Genomic DNA, 27,691 nt, shown 5'->3' on the forward strand with positions numbered 1-27,691 from the left:
GGAAGCGGAAAAAAATACTTTCCGTAACTTATTGTCCGAGAAGAGAAACTCCTTAACATTGTTACTAGTCACGTCTCGCAAATGGACCGAGCATCCACTAAAGTACCTGATATATTGAAAAAATGCAATAAAATGATTTTATTCAATTACTTTTATGTGCTACAAGTTTCTACGAGCAGCAAAATCGGAGCAATGAAAAAATCTTCATGGAAATTGAAATTGTTCATCTGTGAATTAATGAAAAAATATAAAAATAAACTAGTTCTCTTCTTCGAGCCTAGATGGAAGAAAGAAAGAACTATTTTTATTTTATTACCATGTGACGCACCACATTTGCGGTCGTATCCGGTGTTTACGACTTTTTGTCTGCTCCTTTTTTGCTGCCGGATTGAGAAATTTTGAAGAGTCCTCAATATGTTTGCACAAATTAACATGGCAAAAAGTTTTTTGATCTACGATATCGATTACTGCTGCAAAATACAACAGAAGATGATATTCAAGTTTTGCAAGATGGCAAAAGTTTGCTGTAATCCGATTATGGAACTGAGGATGCAGGTAATGTGCGTGAAATTGGAAAAAAAGTTTTAAAACGAATTTTCATTTGTATTTCAATTTTTTTTTTATTTTCACATAATTTACAGTAATTTAGCAAGGAAAAAAATGCATTAAATCTTTTTTTTCTGTTTTAACCGAGTTTTTGTGCATTTTAATGGGAGAATGCCACAATTGCTTGTTGCAACTTGATAAGCAACTCGGCGGTCTTGAACTTGCAAATGGGGTTTATTTAAATCAGCAGATAAATAACCGTTAATGGTACGTTTTCCGCAAGAATTTATCGCTATTTTATTTATCTGAATGTAAATTTTTGCATTTGCATGTGATTTGAACAAATGTTAAAAAGTGTACAAAAAAAAATGTGAAAAAATATTGAACAGGGGTGTAGAACCTTAGAATTGTAATTTGGGCAAGTTACTTATTTTATTTTTTGATGTTTTATTTAATTTATTTTTTTTTCTTTGTTTAGTTATAGTTAGTATCAGTGATAGTCAAGACAAAGTAAAAAGACGACGATTAGTGGTAAAAATTAAAAAAAGGAACTCATCCTAACCAGATGCTATATCTTGAAACCACCTGCATTAATGTCAAAGGGTCAAAGTTAACAGTTACTGTCTTCGGTTATTTATAACTCACTTTTGGACTCTTAGAAAAAAGATCGTATTATCTGATTACTTTAAGTAAATTAGTAAAGCGAAAGTGAAATTCACGTCCTGATTCACGAAATAAACCATACAACCGTACTCTAACCAAATACCAAAACCAGCTCTGGGATCTATCTGGCGTCGCAACGTCTAGCACATAGAAAAGAAATCGAAGAAGATGATCACGAATATCACCCATCTTAATATCAATTCGATAAGACTGATGTTGTTTCAATCAAAACCAAACTCTAAAACCTTTTTATCCTTTGATGAAAATGGAGTCATGCCCAAAGTCTTGGTTGTCCGTTCAGATCAGGATCTGAAATACCTCACATGGCATCAATTTGTCATCACGAATCAAGGCTTATATAGGGATCTAATCATGAGGGCAACACAAACGGCAAATATAGATCATCCTTGGCTCACTAGTTTAATTCAAATGTATCAAGGTATTCAGCAACGATTCGATTTATTCAACAGTTGTGATTTCCAGATGTCAGAATGAAGTGATCGGTTGTTAAATTATATAATGAATTAAGTAAATTAAGTTTATATAGTTCACATAAACGTATAATAAGATGATACTCTTGTAGCCTGGAGGGGAAACTCGTGGGTAAGAAAGAGAAGGTCCCGGGTTCAGAGTCCTCCTCATTCTTCCTTCCTTCCGATGTCCCCCAAAGTTCCAAACTTATCTACTTATATTCTACGTGGGTTATGTTTTAAGCTTAAAACAACTTGTCTTGTTTAATTTTAATCATGAATTTATAGATTATAGTTTTCCTTTGTAATTCTTTGGAGCCTCGTTGGCATTTTTAAGCTACACCTCTGAAGTTTTTAAAAAAGAAGTTAGAACTATTTCTTTTTACGCAAATTTGTATGGGAAATTCTCAATACTTTTCAACATTAAGAAAGTGGTTTTTTTAACAATTTTTTTAAGCAAAAAGAATTAAGTTTTACCACATTCAATTTAATTAAATTCAGTAAACAATTTTTTTTAAACTTTTAAAGATAGTTTCTCATACCTTACGAAAAAACACGAATTCTCAATTATTTTTTTCTTCTCATTTATCCTTTTGTTGGATTAAAAAACAATTTTCTACCTTATTTTCGTGGAAATTCGCAATAATGATAATTTTTGTAACAAAGCGCGCGCCACGCCGCCTATTAAGAAGAAAAACGTTTCTTTCGTAATCTCTCCTTCATCGTTTTTGCTTACTTTGTGTACACAAATTGTAACAAAAGAAGGAAAAAGGAAAAAAACAAGCATTGAAAATGATGTCCTCTTTTATGTTGCAAATTATGCAAATTTTTTCATTATTCACTTCATTGAAACGGTTGTTGAGCATTCTATTTCCCGCACTTTTACCTCATTTTTCTTACATCGTCATTATTAAAATTAAAAGACTTGCAGCTTAATCAAGTGCTCATTGCATTAATTTAATCGCTTTTACGGATTCACGGCACGATTACACGCCTCATTTTACAACGACTCGAACATTAAATCACAAATGATGCAAGATAATAAAAAAAAATTATTTAATATTCGCTGTAAATTGTAATTCCGTCTGTCTTTGTCTCTTTATCTTCTCTGCCATTTACCATAATGGATGTTTATTCAAATTAAGTTAAAATGAAATTTTCATAAAATCCTCGTTCTTTTGTGATACAAAAAAAAATCAAATAAAAATGTGGTTTTTGCAACCGTTTAAAGGCTCATAAAAATTGTCTGCATGACGCTTATAAACATTTTTTTAAATAAATTCATCCCTTTTTTAATATGAACTTGTTACCTTGATCACAGCACTTCTGGTACATTGTGTCCCTTACCTTTTTCTGTTACCGTGAAACAAAAACCTTTTAATCGGATAAACTCAATTAAAAATTATGAGATCAAAAAATGAAACCGTGTGATCAGAAATTTTTTGTGTTGGCGTGTCATCGTGACAGAGGGAAAAAAGGGAGAGATGTTTCATTTTTATTATATTTGCTTTTCGTTTTGAGTCACCAAGCAAAAACGACATGACAATCGTGATGATTAACTTTTTTGATGATAAAAAAAAAACAGTGGTCGTATGAAAAATGAAGCAAAAGAGGAGTGAGAGTGGAAATTTATGATGAAAGAATAATCTTTTATATGACTGGTATGTCAAGTAAAAGTATGAAGGCGTTAAAAGTAATGTTTAAATGGATTTTCATTGTGATTTGGGGGATTTTAGCGATTTTTTTATATTTTATTTTGTTTAAAAAATTTTTTTTTTCAAAAATGTAAAATGTTTAAATTAAAATATTAAAAATTTTTAAATAAATTTTTTTGATTTAATTTTTTTTAATTTAAAAATCAAAAATAATTTTTAATAAAAAAAAAATTACTAAAAAAATTAAGTCAAATATTTAAATTTAAAAATTATATAATTAATTAAATATTTAATAAAGTAGTATAATTTTATAAAAAAAATGTTTATATAATTTTTTAATTTAATTTTTTTGAATAAAATTTTTTTTATTAAAAATTATTTTAGATTTTTAAATAAAATTTTTGTTTTATTATAATTTTTTCGAAATTATTTAATTTGATAAAAATTTCAAAAATCAATTCTAAATTTTCTAAAATTCCTCAAAAAATAAAATTTTCCACAAATGGCAATAAATCCTTGTTCCAAACATCTGCGAATCTTAATAAATTCTGGAAGTAGGTTTTTAGCTCAATGTTAATCAAATATTAGTTAAATAAATCAAAGAAATACGAGGACAAAAATAGTACAAGGAAGGAGAAAAAACAAACAAACCGTCAACGATATCAAAAGTCAAACAGAAAAACTTTTACAAAGCAAGCGAAACTTTGTCATTTATTCTCCGATTTTTTTTTCATCATAAAATAAATAGTGCCCACAATATAAATTTTCCTTGAAGAACATTCAAAAACTTTTGTCACGAGATAAATTTATGAATTTTTAATGTCGAATCATTAAAGGTCGTCACCCAAACCCACAGTAAGCGAAATCAATTAATTACTTAACTGATTAAATATTAATTTTAATCCCTCCGAGGAATTAAACGAAACGACAATCATTTATTCAGTTCACGAAAAGTTAATTGGTAGATTGCGATTGTGCGTCGCACAAATAAATTTATTAAAATTTTTCAGACGAAAAATGTGAGAGAGAACATTTTCAACTTTATTTTGATTTATTGTGCCGCATATCTAGTAACGCCAGTTGTAATTGTAGACCTCCTGCGACGAAATTAAAGTCTCGCAGCAAGATAATCTACAAGGCGATGATTTTTTATTTCCAGCTGGGAAAATGGTTCATTTTTTAGGGAAATTTTTGTACAGCTTTGAATGATATTAAAGGTCATCGATCAACGAGATTTTTTTGGTCCCTTTTTCGTCAGAAAGGGAATTTTAAATGAAAAAAAAAAATTGTGGAGTGAATTTTTCTTGGAAGTACGATAGCATCTGTTAAATTGGATATTTGTTTTAAGTCTATTATTTTATTAAGACGATTAGGTTTTGTAAACAAAATGGTTCGTTTTAATTTGAATTTGAAAAGAAAAATTTATCTGATGGCTTTTTGTGTGGTTAATATGTGAATTAGAGCGTACTTTAATTTGTAAAATTTAAAAAAAAACAACTATTGGGAAAAATTTAGAAAGTTGTTGCACAGTTGGATGCCTTATCTTTCATCGAAAAAGTTTTTAAAAGGAGCAAACTGCAAAACTTTTTCTTGAATTTAAACTTGATGTTTAAAAATGTATACTACAAATATTGTAATTGACGAAAAAATTGTTTTTCATTAAAAAAAAAATAATAATATTAGATATTTACTTAGAAAAAAGTTTTATTTGATTTAATTTTTTATTCTTATACTTATTTTTTATTAAATGAATAAAATAAATAATTTATCTAAAAAAAAATAAATAAATGAAATAAAATAAAATAAATAAATAAATTATAAGAGTTAAAAATTTAATCAAATTAAAAAATATATAAATTTAACCTTTGCTTTTCAAAAAAAAAATAATTTTTTTTTGCATATTTAATTTTTTTTATTAATTAGGCAAGTCTTGGAACAATAATATTGATCAATACTATTTTGTGAATTATAATTATTTTGAATTTCACTTAAAATTATGAAAAATATTTTAAAATAAAAAATTTGTTGAATTATTGTATTTATTTATTTTATTTCCATAATTAAATTATTTTAACAAAAATAAATTTTGAAAAAATTAAATAAATTAAAAAAAACTGTATATAATTAATTTAGAAAAAATTATTCAAGAAAATAAATAATTGTTAAAAAAAATTATGGAAAAATTATGGAAGAAATATTTTGTGAATTTAATCTATAAATTTGACTAAAATTACATTGAATTTCACTTAAAATTATGAAAAATATTTTAAAATAAAAAATTTGTTGAATTATTTAAGTAAAAATTAATATTTTTCAAAAAATTTGTTAACTCTCCATAATTCTGACATGCAATATTTTGCAATATATTGCAATAAATAATTTTTCATTCAGAAATATTATGCAAAATAAATAATTTTCTAAAGAAATTATGAAAAATGAATAATTGTCCAAGATAAATATGGAAAATAAACTATTGGCGAAAAATTTTATGGAAAATAAATTATTGTTGAATATTTTTTCACCCCATAAATAAAAAATAATATTGTTCCAAGGCTTGTAAATAAATTAGGTAATTATTTTGTTTTTACTTTTTTTGAGAAATTTTTGAATTCTAAACTTTTATTAAAAATAAAGCATCGTTTTTCAAAATGGAAAAAATTAATTAATTAGTTTATTTTTTTTTAAATCATTTTTCTGAGATTGTTTTCCTCATAAAAAAATTTAAAGTCTGAGTTTTATTTATTTATTTTATTTCTTTATTTATTAAATAGACAAATATGTAATAAAAAAATAAGAAAAAATAATAATCTTTGTTTATTTTCAATATTTGAGTCTCATAACATAACATAAAAAATAAATAAATAAACTTTTTAAAACAATCGTAAACATCTTCCATAATTTTTAGTGTCTCTTAGCAGCTTTTACAAAAATAATGAGAAAAAAGTCAAAAATTTGCTAAAACAAGACTCTTATAGTAAAATTAATGGCCAAGAACTAATGGAAAATATTTCTCTAAAGGAAAACACAAAAACATAAATAATAATAAAGAACCGAAAATGGAACCTAAGCAGTTTCTTACCGACAGAAGAAATTGATACAACCGCAGTTTTCATCTTTTTTTTTTATACCATGAACATTAATTATTTTGTGGTTGTTTTGCTGTATAAATAAACAAAATATCATAAAATCCTTGTTAAAATGAGAAAAAATACGCAAGAAATTTAATAGACGTCTAGTCCTCATTTAGATCGAATTATCTTATTCTTCGTTGTTCAGTTCGCGCAAAAAAAAAAAAACAAAAAAGGAAAAGTGCATTAAAGAGAAAATTCGCGCCACGCCGGTTTCATGATAATAACTTTAATTAACAGGCAACCGGCAGCGAGATGACTTCCTCGTTTTGCAAAAAAAAAGACCGACACGTGGAAAAAAATGTAGCCGAAACGTGAAGTAGTTATTATTCCTCCTAATTAAGTTATTTATAACTACCACACGAGCAAGTGTCGTTTTTCGTTGCAGTGCAGGAAAAATAAGACTTGCACATAGGATGTGAAAAGAACGAAAATGATAGTCATTATCATGTGTGTGGGTGATGTCCTGGGATAAGCAGTGCAGCGAGAAGAGAAGAAGAGTGTGATAAAATAATTATTTTAATAATAATGAAATGTTTTGGAAATAAGTGAATGTGAACAAGAGAAACTATTCTTTGGTTGGTAACAATATTTAAAAGTTAATTTTACTGAATTTTAAATTTTGGTATAATTTTAAATTTTAGATCAAAGTTTTTAATTTTTTTTTTTTTTGATTGATTTATTAATTTATTTTTAATTTGATTTACTTTTTAATTTAATGTTAATTTTAAAATTTTTAATTTATTTTGTTTTATTTTAATTTTTTATTTTATTTAATTTAATTTTATTTTATTTTATTTTATTTTACTTTATTTTATTTTATTTTATTTTATTTTATTTTATTTTATTTTATTTTATTTTATTTTATTTTTATTTTATTTAAAATTTTATTTTATTTTATTTTATTTTATTTTATTTTATTTTATTTTATTTTATTTTATTTTATTTTATTTTATTTTATTTTATTTTATTTTATTTTATTTTATTTTATTTTATTTTATTTTATTTTTTTATTTATTTTATTTTATTTTATTTTAATTTTATTTTATAAATTTTGTGACTTTTTAAAATTTTTTGTGAATTTTTCCTCAAATATTGTTTTATTTTTTAAATTTATGAATATTTAAAAATCAAATTAATTTAAATTAAAAAAAAATTGTTTTAAATTGAAATTTTTTGACAATTTTTCAAAAAAAATTTAAAAATGTTTATTATTTTTAAATTTAAATATTTTTTAAGTTAAAATACTCCAAAATTTATTTAATAAATTTATAAATAAAACTTGTCACACATTAACTTTAATTATATTATAAATTTATTTTATTTTTAAAATTTTAAAGTTTAAAGAAATTTATTGAAGAAGTAAAAAATTTTTCACTTTAATTGATTAATTTCATTAAATTTAAATTTTTAAAAATTAAAATTAATACTAATAATTTTAAAAAATAAAAATAATTTTAAAGTTAAGAAAAAAAATAATTTTATTTAATTTCAAAATATGAAAAAAAAATTATAATTCCGCTTATAAAATTTTTCGAACTAATTTCCATTCACACAATCTCTTTCACATTTTATTCCTGACATTATTGCTTTTATTTTATCTTTTCAGCCGCTGTCGTTATTACATTTTTCGTGTGTTGGGCACCATTCCATGCCCAACGTCTCATGTATTTGTATGCACGCGAATGGGAGTATTACAATGCCGTAAATACATGGCTGTTCTCCGTCGCTGGATGGCTGTACTATGTGTCATGGTAAGATTTTAATTATTATCATCCTTTAGCAATAAACTTGAATAAAATATCAGGAACGAAGCACGTCTTGAATGGAAATAAAATGCTAACAGTTAACGAGGAAATTCCGTGATTTCCTGTTTGTTCTGTCACAGATTTTTTTTTCGCATTTTTTTTTTGTTTTAATTTATGACCCATGTGGTCTTTTGATAAATGGAGACGTCTGGTGATTTTTAATAAAAAATATTTTTTATTGAATTTTTTGTTTTCAAATAAATTTTACGACTGCCAAGCGAAATTTGATGAATGTTGATGAATTATGTAAATTTTATTATCCAAAAATTTTATGATTTTTTTTTTATAAAAATGACGCACATCAATTTGCGAATAAATATACATGTAAAATAAAATGACTCGTGGTTTCCGTTGGTCATTCAACCCTCATCGTTTTAAATTTTACTTGGTCAAATATTGGTCACGAACATGCAACTTTTATTTTCGGCAGCAAATAATTTTTATTTTTTTTACAAAAAAAAAAATCGTTTATTATAATGAAGGTGTTGTTGCGGTCGGGTTATGACCATCGAAAATTTTTATATTTATTTTTCCACATGCTATCCTGAGAGAAATCTTTTTTTATAGCTTTTTAATTACAAAAATGAGTTGAATTCGGTCTAGCTGCAAAAAATTCCCTTTTCGTTGAAAATCTGATGGTACCACTTTTGTGAAAATATCCAACCACAATGACGTTTTTTTTTTGCATTTTTTACTGGAAAAAAAGTTTTAATCAGGGCACTTTTGTAAATTTTTACATTGTTAACTTTTTTTTTGAAATATTTGGCGGTGACGCGTCATGCCAAAAAGAGACAAACAATGACGATGATAAATTTTGGCATATAGCAAATTTTGTAATGAGGGTAGTGGGAATAATGGAAAATTTGTGTAATTGATATCCGCTTCACAAAATCACGAATCTAATTAATTAATTAAGAAAAACAATGACATAAAAAACATGCGAGAGGTTTTTTGCGCTGTTATCAAATTACAGTTAAATTTTAAATTTTAGTCTAATTTACGTCATGTTTTTGTCAATTTGTAAATATTTTTATAAAATAAATTAAGAAAAATTATTTGTACCTATTTTTATTTTTTTTTTGTGGTAATTAATATTTATTTTTTGATAATAAATTTTGAACGTGGTCAATTATTCAAAATTTGATGAAACATTAAATGAAATAATTATTTCAATTATTGATTTAAAAAATATTTAAATTTAGTTTAAACATAATATTAATAAAAAAATAATAAATTTAAAAAATAAAAAAAAAATTAAAAATATTAAAAAAAATAATTAAAATCAATTTTTATTTATTTATTTTCTTTTTTTAAATGTTTCAATAATTTGTTTTAAAATTTATTTTAAAAATTTAAATAAATATTATAATTTAATTAAAAAAATGAAAAATAAAATTAAAAAAAAATAAAATTAATTAAAATTAATTTTTTTAATTTAAAAAGTTTAAAAATAAATAAATAAAATAAACAATAAAAAAATAAATAAAATAAAAACCTCTGCAATTATATTTTTGTGGTTTAAAATTAAATTTTTAAAAGAAGAATTTCTGTATCATGTATTTTTAATACTGTAATTTTTTTAATTCCCAAATTAAAAACATCAAGTACCACAAAAATTCCAAAGTGCAAGTAATTCTGGATAAAATCATGTTATGAGGTCATGAAAATCAAAACTGGAACTCACGTTTTTGGTTTTTTTACGCTCTTACGCACGTGAATGCTTTAAAATAGAGTAAAATTTATTCATGCTCTAATTCGTTTGAGTAGACCAAGGACTTCTGGTTGAGTAAAAATTAAATTTGCTTGTATTACTTTTCATTGCTTAGAACGTGACATGACAAATATCACGATCTTTTTTCCTGTTTTTATCTTAATTCAAGGATTAAAAACAATCTTTTTAATTATTTAGAATTCGTTAAATAAAAAAAATTCAGAACAACATCTACTATTTTTTTTTTTTTGATCAGGAAGAAAAATTCAACTTTAATCAAAAACAAAATTAATCAATATACATTTTTTGGCAAAATTATATTTACACAACCTTCGACACACAAATTCATCATAAGCATATCTCCAAATATTTGCTCTCTAATTCAATGTTTGTATTGGTTTCATGAAGTGTTTGTTTGTCTTTTGGTTATGGATTGTCAATAAACGTGATTTTATGGATAAATTTAATGACATGTCATGAGAAAATATACATTAGAAAAAATTTTAATCACTTTTTGAAAAACTTTTTTTCAAAATTAAAATAAAATTTTTGAAAAAATAAGCCATACTGTTTCCAAATCAATTATTTTAAAAAAATAATTTTTCTCAATTTCAATTTTTCTTTATTTGGTCCAATTTAAAATTAATGTTTTAATATAACTTAAAATTTAAAAATATAAGCAATATTAATATTTTTAATAAATTTTATAAGGATATTAAAATTAAAGTTTTCTCAGTGGATAAAATTTTTGAAAAAATAAGCCAAAAACTATTAAAATTTGTTTTCTTATTTTTAAAAATTTTCTTTGTCTCACGAAAAAAAAATTACTTTGATTTGTTTTTATTTCGTTACAAAAATTTATTGACAAAAGGTCTCCCATAAGATAACATCGACTAACAAAACCCAACATTATAATTAAGATGTTTTGCAAAACAAAACAAAAAAAAATAATGAAAAATATTCCCTGTTGTGTACTTGGCCCAACTTTTAAAATAAACAAAATTTGCAAATTGATGAAAAACTAATTTTAAAAATTTCCCGAGACAGTCGATAAACATTCAAAACGAATTAAATTGACCTCATTTCTGACCTTCGATTGGTTGCTAGATAACTAACTTTGAACAAAACCAAAAAAAAAACAAACCAAGTGTCATTAAACACAAAACTTTTTGTTTTTCTTTGATCCCAAACCCCACACAACATTATTATCGAAAATCAGCAACGTTGATATTCTAAAATTTCATCTATTTTTTCTCTATGTACATTGAGGGAAAAATGTCTTATTGATGATACGGTTTTATGTGAGCGATACTTGTTAGGGAGAAACATTGATTTGATTACTTATGGTAATTTCCATAAAGAGATAGCCCTGAAAAGATTTTCCATTACAGATATTGGATTTTTCCTTTCTCTTTCTTTTCTTATGTTTTTTTTTTTTGCACAATAAAGGGCATCTGTAATTTAGCATTATATGTTTATAAACCGAAAATAAACAAACAAGGATTTGCGTTCACCAAACTTATGAGACAATTTTTCTGTATCGATTTGGAATTTAAAAAAAGAAGGAAATGAACTTTTTGTGTGACCTGTAAGCCATTAGAAGGCAATTTATGTCACTAAACACCTGGCGATGCTATCAAAACTGATTGATTTTCACAACTTTTTAAAATAAAAGGAATAAATTTTCCAGTTCAAGTATTGAAAAAGTTTTAACGAGAACTGAAAACGTTCGTTAAAATGAAATTTCTCCAATTTTCCGCGAATTTTTAAAAGTTTTCTACGAACTTTTGCTTTGAATATTAATGAAATTTGAGTTTTTTCGATTTTCCATGAATTTTCCGATTTTCCCGAGTTTTCCTGAATTTTTCCACTTTTTTAAATGCGATAAAAACGCAATAACAACAAGTCAAAGGTAGCAGAAGACAAAGGGTAATCACCTATGATGTTTACGACATCTGTCTCGTCAGTTCATCAATGCTAATGATCTCTCATCTACTTGCTGATAGAATTAATGCAAGCTTCGTGGAAAATTTATTGTTTACAATGGCTTTTTGTTCAACAATGCAATCGTTAACCTTTGTTAACAGCTTCTCTGTCAGCAAGAGGATAGATACCAACAAAATGCATTTTGACGCAGATTTAAACTGATAAGTAACTGAAGGGCATAACGTTCTAAGAAGATTGATTTTCACTTTAAATCTTCTTCAAGACTTTTATTAATCGTTTCTGTATTTTCTTCTAAGATTTTAAATGCTCATGAAAATTTTTCATGTTGACAAAACCTCGCGAAACACTTGATTTAAAGTATTAAGAACTTTTTCACATTTTGTTTTCACATTTTTCACGCGAAAAAGTTAAAAACAAAAGAAAAGAAACATTGCGTGAAATAAGTACCAAATATTTTTGTATCGTAGACAAACATTTTTTAAAGCTTAACATGTATTTATTTACTCGATGTTTTGCTTCTAAATAACATGTCGAGACGTTTACAAAAAAAAATGTTTGTATTTAAGAAAAAAACACAAACATGTTACATTTTGTAACAAAATAAAAATAATTTCTTGCCGAGTGTTGAAATGAAAATTTTTGTATGAAAGAACAAGTTATTCTTTTCTATTGTTATTAGGGATGAAAACAATAATTTGTTTACTTAAGAATTTTTCAAGCTTTTCTTTTGTTTTATTTTGACGCAATTTTCTATTTATTTGTTTTTTGTTTCAAAATAAAAATTTCGGTTTGGGAAATGATACTTGGTCTGTCTGACTATCGTTAAAAACATAAATTAATTAATGAATAAGGCCGATTTAATTTTTTTTTGAACTTTTTGTCTCATACCCCAAATCCAATGGGGCAAAATTAAAAAAAAAAAGTAAAAATTTCATCAAAAATTACCGTTTTTTGGCATTGATTATGATTTTCATTGATGATCATTTATGATTTTTCAAGAAATTTTTAAATAAAAATTAAAATTTTTTAACCTTTTTCTATTGAACATGATATTTTATCAAGAATTTTTTTCTTTAAAAATATTTTTTCAAAAATTAGTGAACTGATGTTTTCAAAATTTTTTTTTATTTTTTTTTTTTGTAAAAAATTATTTTTTAATTAGTTAAATTATTTAAATTGTTTTAAAATTCATTTTAAATAAAGAAACCCCCCCCCCCCCCATTTTGAAAAACAGAGTTTGGGACAAAAAGTTCGAAATAAATTTGGAGCGGCCTAAATAAAGGCTCACATACGTAGTGTTTGGAGTAAAAAAAGTCATCGATACAAGATCTTCGGCATTAAAAAACTTTTCATCTTAAATCATATCGACTGTCATCCAGTGGCGGATTAACTGAAAATTGGGCCTAAGGCTATTGGGCCTTTTTCAACAATTTAAGGGCCTATTTTGAAGAATTTTGTTCTACAGGAAGCTCTGGGCCTAAGCCTTCACCTTATCAGCCTAAGGGTAAATTCGCCACTGCTGTCATCTTTCTTGGCCCAGATTATTGAGGTATTTTCCATTACAGTGGTCATGAGATAAAACATATAAAGATACGAAAAAAGAACAAAAAATTTTTCTATTGCATCAAAGGCGGTGAGATTCTGCCATCAACTGCCATCATCGATGTTGCCAGTTTCAGAGCAATTTGTTTAAATCTAGTCCGCGAAACACCGAAACTAAAATTTCCATCTAAGTTCTAAGTCCTGTTAGGAAAAACTGATTTTGAAATTCCAAGGAGATTTGATGTTTGAACCTCATCTAACGTCTCAACATTTTCTAAAAATAAAAAAAACAAACTTAAAATAAAAAAGCGCTTACCTCAATGTTAATTACAAATCACAAAGACTTTCTCGTTATTCCCTTTACAACTTGTTCAACATTGGGATATCATTGTAATTATTTTTGTTGTTGTCGGATGATAAAGCTGCAAATTTATTATTATAATTGTTTTTGTTCTCATTCTTTGTGAACTTCTTCATCCACTGTACTATGCTGCAAGAAGAATTATTATTTGATAATTTAAATAATGGACTCAAAAGCAATTTAACTCAATTATATTTTCTCTATGAACAATGTCTTTAAATAATTTCTTAGAAAAGCTTCAAACTTCCATTTGTTCAACTCGTAACTTTGAAAAAGCAAAATCATTGAACAAAATACTTTTTGTGGGTTTTTCAAGGTCTCTTCCGGCTCCATTCAATCATTTTTCCGGCCACATTCCATCCATTCAAGCGTTCAAGTTTCCATTCTAGTGCAATATTTACAAACACGAACAACTGATTTATATTTTTTTTTCTTTTTTCCAATCGCAGCACAATAAATCCAATTCTGTACAATGTAATGTCACATCGATACCGAGTCGCATTCAAGCAAACACTTTGCGGCAGCAAAAAGCCAAGTTACTATAGTGCCAACGGCTGCATTCGGGAACAGAGTAGCTTTCGGGAGACGGTGCATTCAACGAGCGATCCGGTAAGTGTAAAAATTCTGTTTTGTGCAACTTTTGTTCGCTTCGTTGTTGTTTGTGTATTTTTTTGAAATACATCGAGACACATTAGTATATTTTTCACTGCGTATTGAATAGCAATGAATACATGCAACTTTTTTTCGTTGTTGTTGTTGGTATAGTTGCTTATCATCTCATGTCATGATGTTGTAAGTTTGCCTCAAATACAATAATAAGAGCACAAAAAATGTTGCAATTTGTAGATGTATTCATGTTGGTTCTCATTCAAGCATATGCTTTTTTATTATTGTCTGAGTTTTTTTTTTTTTTTTGTGGAATTCACAGAAATAGAAACCACTCGAGGTTTGGGCCTTGACTCTTTTTGTTATAAAGTGGTATCAGCTATCATTTTACGTGAAAAATTATTTTTACCACATTTTTAAAAAAATTGCGGCTTTACCCTGGGATTGCGGTTATAAAATACTTAGACACGTGGTTTGATCATTTTTTACGTCAAAAAATTTTTCAATGATTTGAAAATTTTTCAGGGTAAAATCTCAGGTCACGTGGTTTGAAAATTTTTTAGGTTAAGTGGTTTCAAATTTTACAAAACCACGTGGTTTGAAGTTTTTGTTACGTCAAGTAGTTTTCAAAATTTCTCAGGTCACGTTGTTTGAAAAGTTTTTTAAGTCACGTGGTTTGAAATATTTTGCGGTTCGAAAATTTACAAAACCACGTGGTTGAAATCAGCACTTAATTAACGAAATCAAAGAGTGTTAGAAAAAATAAATTGGTTCAAACTTAATTTAAGATTTGCCTAGTAAACCACTCGCCTTTCTCTTCGTTTTGCAAAAATTATTTTTAATTTCAAATTAAAAATCTGTCTGAACTTGAGACTAAGCAGAGAAATATTACCATGAAATGTTACAGATAATGAACGTTGTGTCATTCATTTTCATAATAATTATAATTAAGTATGTGAACTTTTACTCCTTCAGGCAATGGATAAAAAACAAATACAATTAAAAAAGAATGACGGCTAAAAAATTATGAAAATAAAATTTGCTTTTGACCAACAGAAAAAAGTGACACAGAATATTAATAAAAACTTCGTGACAGATTGACGTAACCCCACATGTGATCCAGACACAAAGCAAATCACAACTTTTATCGCAAGTGAAAAATCTGTCACAAAAACATGCACGACGTTAAATGTGTCGCCTCACTTTTGTAGACATTTCAGGTGTCTACTGATCATAAAAAGTAACATTTTTTTCGGTATTTTATTGTATCAACAAAGGTTTGTTTGTTTTTTTACAAAATTTTCGAGGCAGTCATGTGCAAATAAAAAAGAAATATTTGCTTTATTAAAAAAAGCGGATTTCCGAACAGTAGAAATAAGGATTTTAATTTACACTTTTACGATTTTGCTTAACCAAAGTTTCTGCCAATAACATCTAATTCGAATAAAATCAAACAAGAAAAGTTTTATATGTAGTTCACAATTAGAGGACAACGAACTATTCGAAAGTAAGTGAAAAGTTTCAATAAAAAAGTTTGTCTTCGACCAAATAATTTCAAATACAATTCGTGTACAAGATCCCTTGCGCGGAACATTTTCTTACTGGACTTTTTTACCTCAGCTTGGTAAGTTTTTACAATAAAATTTTTCATAAGACGAAATTGGGAGCACAAAAAATTCATTTGGGTTCGAAGTACAGGAGATGGAGCAACAGCAGCGTAGGCACATCCAACCCATGAAAGGAAAAAAAAAGAAATAGGCAGCACAGCAACCAGGGCTTAACGATACTCCTCATGCCAGTTATATTTCTATTAAGAGACATTTACCAAATCAATTAAAATCAAAACTGTTCCAAAAATCATCAACATCCTCACCAACTTTGACATCATCTTTAATTATGGAATCCTAAATTAACACCCATAGGTTCAAAAAACGTTCCTTTTGAATTATTCTGGACTGATTTTCAAAACTGTAGTCATTTCATGACTAAGTAGTTACTTCTGAAGTAATCATGTACCAATAAAATTAAAAAGCCATATCATTCAAAATCATCGTTTATGATTAACTAAGACATTGTTGATGGATTCCAATCGAATAAATGGAGAAATAAATGGAGAATAACAGACAATGCAGGATGCGAGTGCGGATCAATACAAACAATGGAACATTTAATTTTTGAATGCTTATTAACACGCTTTAACGGGACAATGCTAGACCTTCACAACCTTTCTGAAGACGCCTTAATATGGTTAGAAAACCCAATAATAAAATTTTAAATTCCATTTGAAAAATTTTAATAAATCATGCGATAGTAATAAAAATAATCGAATAAATTGTGAACAAGGAAAAAACAATTATTTGATGCACAAATTGAGAAAACCAATTCATCTTTTTGTCACTGTGGAAATTATTTGCAAACCGTAAAACAAATTTGAGAGGTTTACCCATATAGATCATACAATATTGGAATAAAATGGCAAGGCTTTAATTAACATGGAGATAACCCTTGACTTTGACTTTCTCTTCTACCAAAAAGGAATGGAACTTGAATGGAAGAAAGAAAGATAAGTTCAACAAAATGTGTCAAAAACAAGTTTTCTGATGACACGAACAAGAAAAAAAATGGAATATGAGATTTAAAGTTAAGAGGAAAGACAAAATTGGTAAAATAATATTTAATTTGAATCAAAACGAAAGAAAATTTGCCGAAAATAGCACAGAGAAAAAATTATATCAAAAACCCAGTGAGACGAAATTACCTTATTTAAGGCCCTGGTGTCTTGAAAATAAAGCCCTCAAACTTTTACATAGAGTTTTTTTTTTAAATTTTGATCTTTTGGAATTTTTTTATATTTTCATAAAAATTAAAATTTCGAAAAACTTCCATGTAAAGTTTGAGGGCCTCATTTTCAACGCCCTAGGTCTCTAGAGCTCAAAAACGGTTAAGTAATTTTTGATTAATTTATAAAAATCAATTAAGATTCAGATACATAAGACGACAGGAAAGAACTTGTTATTGAACGATATTCGATACCTTCTTCAAAAAATTAATTAATTACGTCTATATCTCATAATTAAAGTTTTTTTTCATATCAACTCAGATTTCAAATCAAAAATTTTTTAAGCTAACATTTACAAATTTTATTTTTCTTACAAAAGATGATTTTTTTTACAAATTTTCTTCGAACAAAACTGCGAAAGTGACTTCAAAATTGTAGTTTTAATGCACAAACAATAATGTTAACCTAACTCGTTGCTGGAAAAAATTGGTTTTGCCCAACATTTTGGCTATTCAAGAGGTTTATCGAGATGCAATCTGCTTTCCATCCTGCTTCCAGTCACAATTGCATTAATTTTAAACTTGTACGTGAATGACTAAAAGTTTTCCTTCAATTCGTGGAGTACTGACACAGTTTCCTGTTGACTTTCATTATTTAACCTCATATCGAAAAATCGAAAAATTTTGCTGAGTCACCGATAAGAAAGCAGGTCAAAAACAAGAGATAAATCATCGTCCTTATCTGGTTGGCAGAAATTGACACAAATAATCGGAAACAAAAGCAAAAATTCCCCCATTAAATTTTCTACGTGAGTAATTCAATTACTTTTGAATTGCCTGCTTCTATGGAATTTTGTAAAAAGGGAAATTTACACTTTAACGAATAAAAACAATGAAGTGAAAGGTTGTTTATGTGCCGCCCTGTGACTACAAGTTGCCCGTGAAAATGATCGGTACACAATGTTTGTCCTTGTTATTGAGAGTAAATGGCAAGGCATTCGATTTCGTCATCCGTTTTGCCATATCGTTATTTGAGTTGCTGTGCTGGTATGTCGGTTACATGCGGTTGCCATTGTAAACATTTTCATTTACTTTGATGATGACAATGAAAATACTTTTTACTCGGAAATGCCGTTGGCTAGTTCAATAAAACTATTTACGACGACATTTTTTAAGAAATAAAATGTTCGACAATCGGGCGAATGTTTTACAAGATGAAAAAAGGAAGATCAAGGAAAGTCAAGATGATATCGCATTTGCCAAAAATAACCTATGATGAGAAAAAAATTATTAGTAAGATTTCAAGGGAAAGAGATCAAGGTGAAAATCATTTGTTAGTATTTGGAGAAATGAAAAAAATTGTTAAAAAATTATTTAAAATATCTTGAAAATGAAACTTGAAAACTTTGAAGGAAAACTCTGAGGAGTACAAAAATGTGAAACTCAGAAAATTTTAAAATGAGGAGTTTAAAAATGTGAAAAGTGTTTTTACGGGAAATTTTAAAAAAATATGAGCAGGATTGAGAAGTTAACTTTGAAGGTCATTATAATAAGAATTCATGATATGAGGAGTACAAGAATGTGAAAATTAAAAAAATCTGAAGTGAGGAGTACAAAAAAGTGAAAATTTGTATTTTGGCGGGAAACTTGAATGGATCGACAAATATTTATTAAGATAAGATTTGAACTAAGGATTAACAGTATAACCTCAAACGTTATGAGGAGTACCAAAATGTAAAATGAGGCGTACGAAAAAGCGAATTTTTTAATTTGAACTAAATTTTCAATATGATGCAAAAAAATCTTTTGAGTAATGAGGAGTATAAAATTGTGAGACTTCTAAAATTTAAACTGACAGAAATTTTACAAATTTCCAACCAGTAAATTTTTGTTTTCAAATAAAATTCTTTTATAAAAAAGTTTAATTATAGCAAAAAATATTTTTTAAAAGAAAAAAATATCCGACATAAAACGTGCTCTTTTTCCATTACTTTGACATTCAATTAACTCGCTGTAAAGTGTAATTAAATTAATTTGTTCGAAAGTATTTTCAATTATTTCACTTCTTATCGATGCGGTTCTGACAGGTCTGAGCAGTTATTCAGCCGTTATGAACAATAAAGTGACGCAATTGTATCGTAACAACATCCTGCTTTCCCTGGCTAAGCAAACAGAAAAATGTCTTTCAATTTCACAGTGGGTTTGAAATTCGTGGGAATTTAATCATGTGCAACCAACAAGGTGTTATTTAATCAGCACCTGGAGCGACAATAAAAATAATCAGGTCCATCACTTGTATTAAACATTAGTTGTCTCGTTGCATAAATGAATGTGGGAAATGTGCAGCGACATAAAAGTTTATTTGTTTCTCGCATTAAAACGACACTACCAGGTGCCATTTGATGCACTTATTATTGGTTTTGAAGCACCAACTTTACACATTGTCCGTGATTTTAGCGCCATATAAAAATGAGAAAATTCTATTTAGTTGAAAGGATTTTTCTCGTTGGATCGGATTTAAAGATGACATTGCGACGCAACAAAGCGACTCGATGGAAATGAATTTCAATTTTATGACAATGAAAACAACAAAAACACGGAACAAAAAAATTCAAAAGCAACGAAGAACAGGAAAATACATAATAGTGTCCTTTGGATTGTAATACATTAAAGTGAAGAGTGCTCTTGAGATGAAAAAAGAAAACAAGTAGTTCTAAAGGGAAGCAACAGTGCAATTTTTTGTGTCGGCAATAAAATGCGACAACAAAAGCGAGCAGGCGGAAGTAGGTTCATTGCTTTGTTTGGTCCAATTTCTTGTTTTTTATAACAATGTTACAAACAAAAAGGACTTTACTTTGTGTTGTGTTATCATCTCGGATTGAGAGAACAATAAAAGAGAAAATTCCGTTTAAATCTTTATTTATTTAACTTGTTTTCGCTCGCAAAACAAATGAGAAAACTTCAAAATAAAAAAAAAATATTTTATTCGAATTTGTTGTTTGACTAGGACTCAGATAAGCTTTCGCATAAAATTTTTCACGAAAGTCCGAAATTAAACATTTAACCGATATTTTCTTGCATTTTCGATGCTCTTTCAAGAAAAATTTTCTCGGAGGCTTATCTCTTAAGACAACGCCCTGTGGGCGAAAAAAGGTTGAAATTAACCCTTTAAGTGGTCAAATTAACCACTTAGGAGATACATTGCCCTCTAAAGAGGTGAATTTGATCGCTTAATGAGATAATTTGACCCCTTAAGATTTCAATTTATCTCTTAAGAGGTCAATTTGAAGAATAACCTTTTAAAGAGGTTAAATTTGTCTCTTAAAAGATAAATTGACCTCTTGAGGGGTCAAAATCACTTCTTTAAGGGGTTAATTTATCTTCTAAGGAGTTAATTTATCTCCTAAGGGGTTAACTTATTTGCAGATGACGCCATTTTATGGAGCGACGCAGATACATTCGAAGAGGCATATGAAAAGTTATTATTTGATTTTAAAGAAGTCCGCAAGTACCTGAACATGAACAAACTGAAGTTGAATGTGAATAAAACGAAATGTATGGTGATAGGTACTGAATTAAATGAAAACGAATTGAATTTTGAAAACTGTGATATTGAAATTGTGAAGGAAACAAAATACTTTGGTTTGATAATTGACGACAAACTTAATTTGAAGAAAAATGCAGAACATGTTAAACAAAAGATGGCAAAAATGGTTGGTGTTCTAAATAGAAATAAGAAAAAATTCCCACAAGAAACAAAACTGACATTATACAAGTGCATGGTTGGAGCCCATATTGACTACTGCAGCTCAATATTGTACCTGAATGGAAAAGAAGAAATTAGAGGAATACAGAAAATACAAAACGTCCATTAAAATCTTTACGCACATTTCTGAAATATTTGTCAAGCAAGAATCTTACAGGAAACACACATAATTTTGTTAAGTGTTCTACAACGATGTAATCGTTTAATGTTTTGATACTAATTTTTAAAGCAACAAAAATTCAACTTCCGAATTACCTGGCGGTGAATATTGAGAGAATAGGCGACATACAGCCATATAATTTAAGAAATAATGCACTTTTGAGACCAAGACAAGAAAATTCGTTCAATGAACAACATTCAGTATGGTACAACAGTGTCAGACTTTTTAATGAAATGTCGAAACAATATAAAACAGACTTAACAAGAATTTAAAAGAAACGCTTTGAATTACGTGAAAAGTGCAATAAATGTGAACGTTTAAAAGTATACCTGCCCAAATCATCGCAAGATGAACCTGACATCAACAACAATAACAACAACTTAAGGGGTTAATTTCACCCTTTTTATGTCCACTGGGCGTAAAAAATTCTAACATTCCAACCTAATCAAAGAGAAGAAAAATTTCCTTCGAAATTTGTTTTTAAGCAATTTTTTTTTCCTTTGAATTCGACGCTTTTTACGGGGGTTATCTATTTTCACTAAAGGAAACGTCTGGTGTTTTACAGAAAAAAATCTAATTACTACATTTCTGTTTGTAAATATTTGTCAATTAATTTTTCAGCTACCGCTCTCACCAAAAGTACACACATTATTTTGATTATTGGTTCACAATGATATAAATTTGATGTATTTCCAAACATTATTTAACCAAAATTAGTGAAATAATAGAGGAAAAGTCATTAATTCCATATTAAAATTTTCGAATGTTGACGAACTACTTGACAAAAATCGTCGAAATTGGATTTCATGTCCAGCGAATTGTAATTGTTAATCGAATTGAAAGGATCAATAAACTACCAGAGCAGCGGACATATTCTAATAATTGACGTGGGTCGTTGCTGCATAAATTTTGATGATCAAAGAAAACATATTTCAGTGTTATTCATGATTTATTTTGACTAGCGGTTGTGTAATTTGTTAGAATTGGCTAGGTAGGCGTTTGTATTATTACTAATTGATGAAATTGTGGGTTACCACAATAATTTTGGAAATTTTCTATAGATGAGGTGAAGTTATTGGCGATTGGCGTGTACAAATCGACTTTAATTGACATTTTAATTATTTAAAAGCTAAATTTGTCTCTATGAAATTAAATAACTTTTTATAATTCCAGTAAAATCATGTTAGATTTATGATAAAATTTCTCGCGTGACTTATAAAAATTATTTTTTTATTAAATTAAATATCGCGTTGATTTATGTGGTGAGAAAAAAAAATTTTAAATTCCATGCCTAAAATATTTTTTTATGTGTACAATTCAAATATTTTTATTTTTGGTATTTTATTCAATCATATCTTTTTTTGTATTCGGGTAAAATCAATGCCTAACCAACAGTGATCCGCAGTATGCGGTTTTATTTTAAAATTTTGTTTTGTGGTCAATCTCATGTGATTTAAAAAAAAAAACATGAAGAAGAATGAAAAAAATTGCTTGGCAATTGAGTTTTAGTGCAAATTGCAAAAAAAAAGTCAAACATTTTTTGTGCCTGAATAACGTTCTCTAAATAAAAAAAAATGTACAGCAGTGTAATAAAACAAAAAAAAAGGAATTTTTACTGAAAATCTGTAGGTAGAAGAATTTTCAACAAATGTTTATGTTAAAAATTTTATAAAAAAAAGAAAAATCAAAATAACAAAATGTTTCAACTTTAAAAAAAATATTTAAAAAAACTATGAAAAATTATTAATAAATTTTATAGTTAAAAAAATAAATTTCAATACTAAATTTTTATTTAAATTTTAAATATTTGAATAAAAATTTAATTTAAATTTAAAAATAAATATATTTATTTATTTATTCATTTATGTAAAGACTTTTTGAAAATAATTTAAAATTTTTTTAAAGACAATAAAAATTTTAGTATATTTTTTAATTTTTTTTTAAATTTAAAACTTTTAAAATTTGAATTAAAATTGACTAAAAAAAATAAAATCATTAAATTAATTTTTTGTAAAAAAAATCAATAAATTTAATTTTATTTATTTATTTTTTTTTTAATTTAATGATTTTTATTTTTTTTTTTTTTCAATTTTAATTGAAATTTTAAAAGTTTTACACCATTGGAAAGTATTTCAAAATTAAAAAAAAAAATTAAAAAATATACTAAAATTTTAATCGTCTTTAAAAAAATTTTAAATTATTTTCTTATTATGCTCAAATATTTTTGAGTGCAAAAAGGTCAAATACATCAAAAAATTCCTGTAAAAATATTTATTTTAATAAATTATCTGTTACAAGAAATCAGGACAAAAATAGCTTGAAAAATAAAATAAATCCAATGTCAATTAAATAATAAATATTTTTCGATACTTTTTTCCACTTTATTGGTTAGTCAATTGAATAATTCATGGAAAATTACCTTCCTGTATTAAATTACCATTGACATTGAATTAAAAAATTTTTTCCGTCAGTTTCGAATAAATACCTTCAATGTCAAGCTTCAATTCTGCACTGAATTCCTAAAAAAGACAAAGGATTAAAATTTTCATATGCATTGTCCTCTCTCTTTCTCTCACTCTGGAATGACTGACATATCACGTGCTTTCCATGCAACCAACAATCACAAAAAAAGCTTTTCTATCCCTTAATGCACACGAAAACACAACAAAGCCGCAGCTTATGTAAATAAAATATGTTGTTTCTTTTTTTTGTTCCACTCTTCATATCGCACTCTCGGAATTAAGTCTCATTTCATGAAATGCCATCCCTGACGAATGCCGGAGTTGCACATAAAATAATTAAATTCCGCATGAACGACTTTTGCATTTTGATGATTTTTTTTTCTTTTTTTTTTTTACAGCCCCGATCGCGGCACGGCACCAACAGATTCACCACGAGATCCAAAGATAACGGCTCGAATCGCCTGATGCCGTGCAACAGTGTGCGGTTCACGTCGGATCGTGACACCGATGACCGGAATTCCATCAAGGTAATTTTTGTTTCTTCTTGTTGCTAAATTTATTTGCGGAACTTTTGACTCGGTGTCGGAAAAGTTGACAGTGATATGACAATTGTTGTGAATTATTTACGTTCGTCGAGCAAACAAAGAGCTCGGAATTTGACAATGTTTGAATAAGTGAAATTGCATTCTTGTTTACAAAATAGACAGATAACAAGCAAGAAAGATGGCAGAATGCATCAAGTATCACTAAATTAATTTTGCACTCTGAATTTTGATGAAATGCGAGACTTGGAGACATTTCTAAGTGTAAACAATTAAAATATGGCCTACATTTAAAATGGAGTTCTGTGAATGGCTTGTATTATTTTTTAATTAAAAAAAAAAATTAAATTAAAAAAAATTAAAATAAAATAATTTTTTTTAATAAAATATTTTTTTAAATAAAAAAAAAATTGTAAATAATTAAATTAATTTAAATTTAAAAAAAATAAATTATTTAATTAATTAAATTAAATTAATTAAATTAAATTTAAAAAATCAATTAGCTAAATTAAATTAAATTAACTTAAAACCAAATAATAATTAATTAATAAAAAAATAATGAAATTAAATTAATAAAAAAAGTTTTTACCATATTCTATGAAAAATTTTTAAAATATTTAATTTTTTTTATTTTTTTTTAAATAACTTTTATTATTTTCTAACAAATATTTGATCCAAAATTCAAAATTTTAGAAAATTATTAAAAATTTAAATAAATAATTTAAATATTAATTTAATAAATATTTTTTTTTATATAAAAATTAATCGAAATAATAATTTATTTTCAATATTTATCCAAATTATTTTTAATATTTTTTTAATGGAAAGAAAAATTCGTGAAAAATATTCAAAAAATTTCTTTGTTTAAAAATAATAATAATAATTAAAAAATTTTAAAATAATTAATTTTTTTTTAAATAAATCTTTTTTTTTAATTCTGGAAAATAATTTAAAAATTTAAAGAAATAATTTACAAAAAATATTTTTTTATTTAGGTTTAGAAATAATTTTTTTTAATTGATTAAAATTATTTGATAAAAGAAAAAATTATCAAAAAATATTCTTAAAAAATTTAATCAATTAAAAATGATAATTAGAAATTTTAATTAAAATTTAATTAAAAAATTTAAATTTTTAAAAATTTAAATTTATTTATTTTTTAAATTTATTTAAAAATTTTTAATTGTTTTTTTATCTCATATAAAAATATTTTTTTTTAAAGAAAAAATCTTAAAAATGATTTTTTTCTCCTTTTTCACCCAACAGAAAGAACCTCTACTCGGCAAGGATGACATCCAAATTCAAGACGTTGTCGTAATGCTCAACAATACAGCGAATGGCCGCACAACGACACTCACTGCACAATCCGTAAATTTATCGACGGCAAATACACCGATTGCTAATGCGACCAACAATACGAATCACCACTCAGCCATGATTGGCAACAACCTTAACCATAATAACAATTTGACTAACAACGAAATCGATGGACGACTAGCGCCACCAATAAATTGTAATAATTACGTCAATCATAAGAATGAAACTTGTATATAATAAATTACTAAGAATTCTTCTAAAATTTCTTTAAAAAAAATTTTTTTTTCTTCTCGATAAAAAAAATATCTTCAACTAACAACAAAGTAAAAACTGATGAACCATTAAATAAAAATAAAAAAAGACTTCAAACTTGTATTAAAGTTGTAGGTTTACTCAATTGTACATTCAAACCGACAAATTGGAGAAAAATGAGATTGTTCATGTTCAAGAGTAATAAAATAAATATTGTTGTAACTTTTTAATAAGGGAAAATTACAAATTTGCCAATTTTTAATTTTTTTAATTTTTTTTTAAAGGGATTGACTGATAAGAAAAATAATAAAATTTTATTGCGAAAAAAATCTGCTTCAAAAAATATTTTTTTTACTAAAAAAATTAATTATTTTTAAAATTAATTAAAATAAATAAATAAAAAATTAATTAAAATTAAATTAAATGAATTAAAATTAAATTAATTAATTTTTTTAAATTTTCAAAGGAAAAAAATAAAATTTTAAATTTTTTAAATAATAAATATAAAAAAATGAAAAAAAAAATTAAAATGGCCAGGCAATAAAATCAAAAACGAAAAATCGCCCGATAATAAAAAGAATTGATTAATTTAAATTTTTATATCAATTATTTTTCCAAAAGCTCAACAGAAAAAAATATAATTAAATAAAAAATAATTTTAGTGAAAATTGTATCATCACAAAGGCTGTGAGAAAATAAAAATATATATGTTTAAAAATAAAAAAAATAAATAAAATTAATAAAAAAATTCTTCGAAATAAATTTAACGGTACAAAGAAAATGGCTTCGAAATATCCACAGTTTCATTTTTAAAAATAATCACAAAAAAATCCGAATAAAAGAAATAAATTATATTTGAAAAGGATTATACGCGATAAGAAAAAAATCTACAAATTTACTCAAAAAAAAATCTCATATTTCACATTCAAAAGAGAAATGAGAAGTTTATTTTTTCTTTGCAAACACTCGATTTAATAGACTCAACAAAAAAAACTTTTGTGAAAGAACTATCATAATAAAAAGTTTGTAATGTGATTGTAAAAACGGAAATGGAACTTAATTTACTTTTTCATGAATCAAAATTTCTTTCTGAAAAAAACTTTTCTTTTTGCCAAGATTTTTTGACAAAACATTGTGACAATTTATAAAATGTGTCACAGCACTTAGAGAAATAATGAGAAAAAATAATAAAAAAATGAGTGAAGAAAAGAGCAAAAGTGATAAAAGATTTTGTGAAAAGTTTAACGGCCAAAGTTTGTTCAAACGTAGAATTAATATATTTAAAATAAAGAAAAAAAAAATCAGTAACGAAAAAAAAAGTATTTCTAACTAATGTTGAACTTCGTAGCAAAAATACGAAGGTAACATAACGTTATTTAAAGTTAAAATATAAAAAATTAATTATAAAAAAAAATTGTATTAAAAAGTATTAATTTTTGTGTATTTTAAATGAAACAACAAAAAATCGTTAAATTTGCGTTTTATTATTTTTTTTAATTAATTAAATTTAAATAATTAATTAATGATAAGAAAATTAAAAAAATGTAAGTAAAACCATTTTTTTGTATATATAGAATAAGATTCATTTTTTATTTCGCTTTTCTTTCATTATTATTATCTTAATATTTAATACATGATTTTTCATTTTTTTTTTTTAATTTTTCTTGTAATTTTTTTCTGAAAAAAAGTCTCGTTAAAATATTTTTATTTTTTCATAAATTTTTTCTTAAATTCTCTTTTTCTTTATTTTTGTCTACATTTTATTTCTCAGAATTTTTTGTATTTTTTTCATTTTATTTTTTAATGTAAATTAAATGAAAATCTCAGTTTTACTTATTTTTTATCTTTTTATTATTTTGATTCTCTTATGAACTAGAATAAGGTCATTTATGCACATTTTCATGAAAAAAGCTTTCATTTCACTTCATTTATTATTTTTTTTTTCAAACAATCATTCATTTTCCTTTCTCATGTAAA

At 25.9% G+C, this 27,691-nt stretch overlaps 1 protein-coding gene across 1 annotated transcript in view; it reads left to right on the forward strand.

The window, feature by feature from the left end:
- LOC134838200 (neuropeptides capa receptor-like) overlaps positions 1–25,793 on the forward strand; it is an 80,040-nt gene extending 54,247 nt beyond the window's left edge. Inside the window, exons 8-11 of the mRNA XM_063853675.1 lie at positions 8,072–8,216; positions 14,281–14,440; positions 24,002–24,130; positions 25,412–25,793. Of these exons, the coding sequence (XP_063709745.1) occupies positions 8,072–8,216; positions 14,281–14,440; positions 24,002–24,130; positions 25,412–25,699 (722 nt within the window). The 3' untranslated portion in view covers positions 25,700–25,793. The remainder of the gene's footprint in view (positions 1–8,071; positions 8,217–14,280; positions 14,441–24,001; positions 24,131–25,411) is intronic.
- Positions 25,794–27,691: the final 1,898 nt, after the last annotated feature.

This window comes from Culicoides brevitarsis, chromosome 1 (assembly GCF_036172545.1).
Source record: "Culicoides brevitarsis isolate CSIRO-B50_1 chromosome 1, AGI_CSIRO_Cbre_v1, whole genome shotgun sequence".
Lineage (NCBI taxonomy): Eukaryota > Metazoa > Arthropoda > Insecta > Diptera > Ceratopogonidae > Culicoides > Culicoides brevitarsis.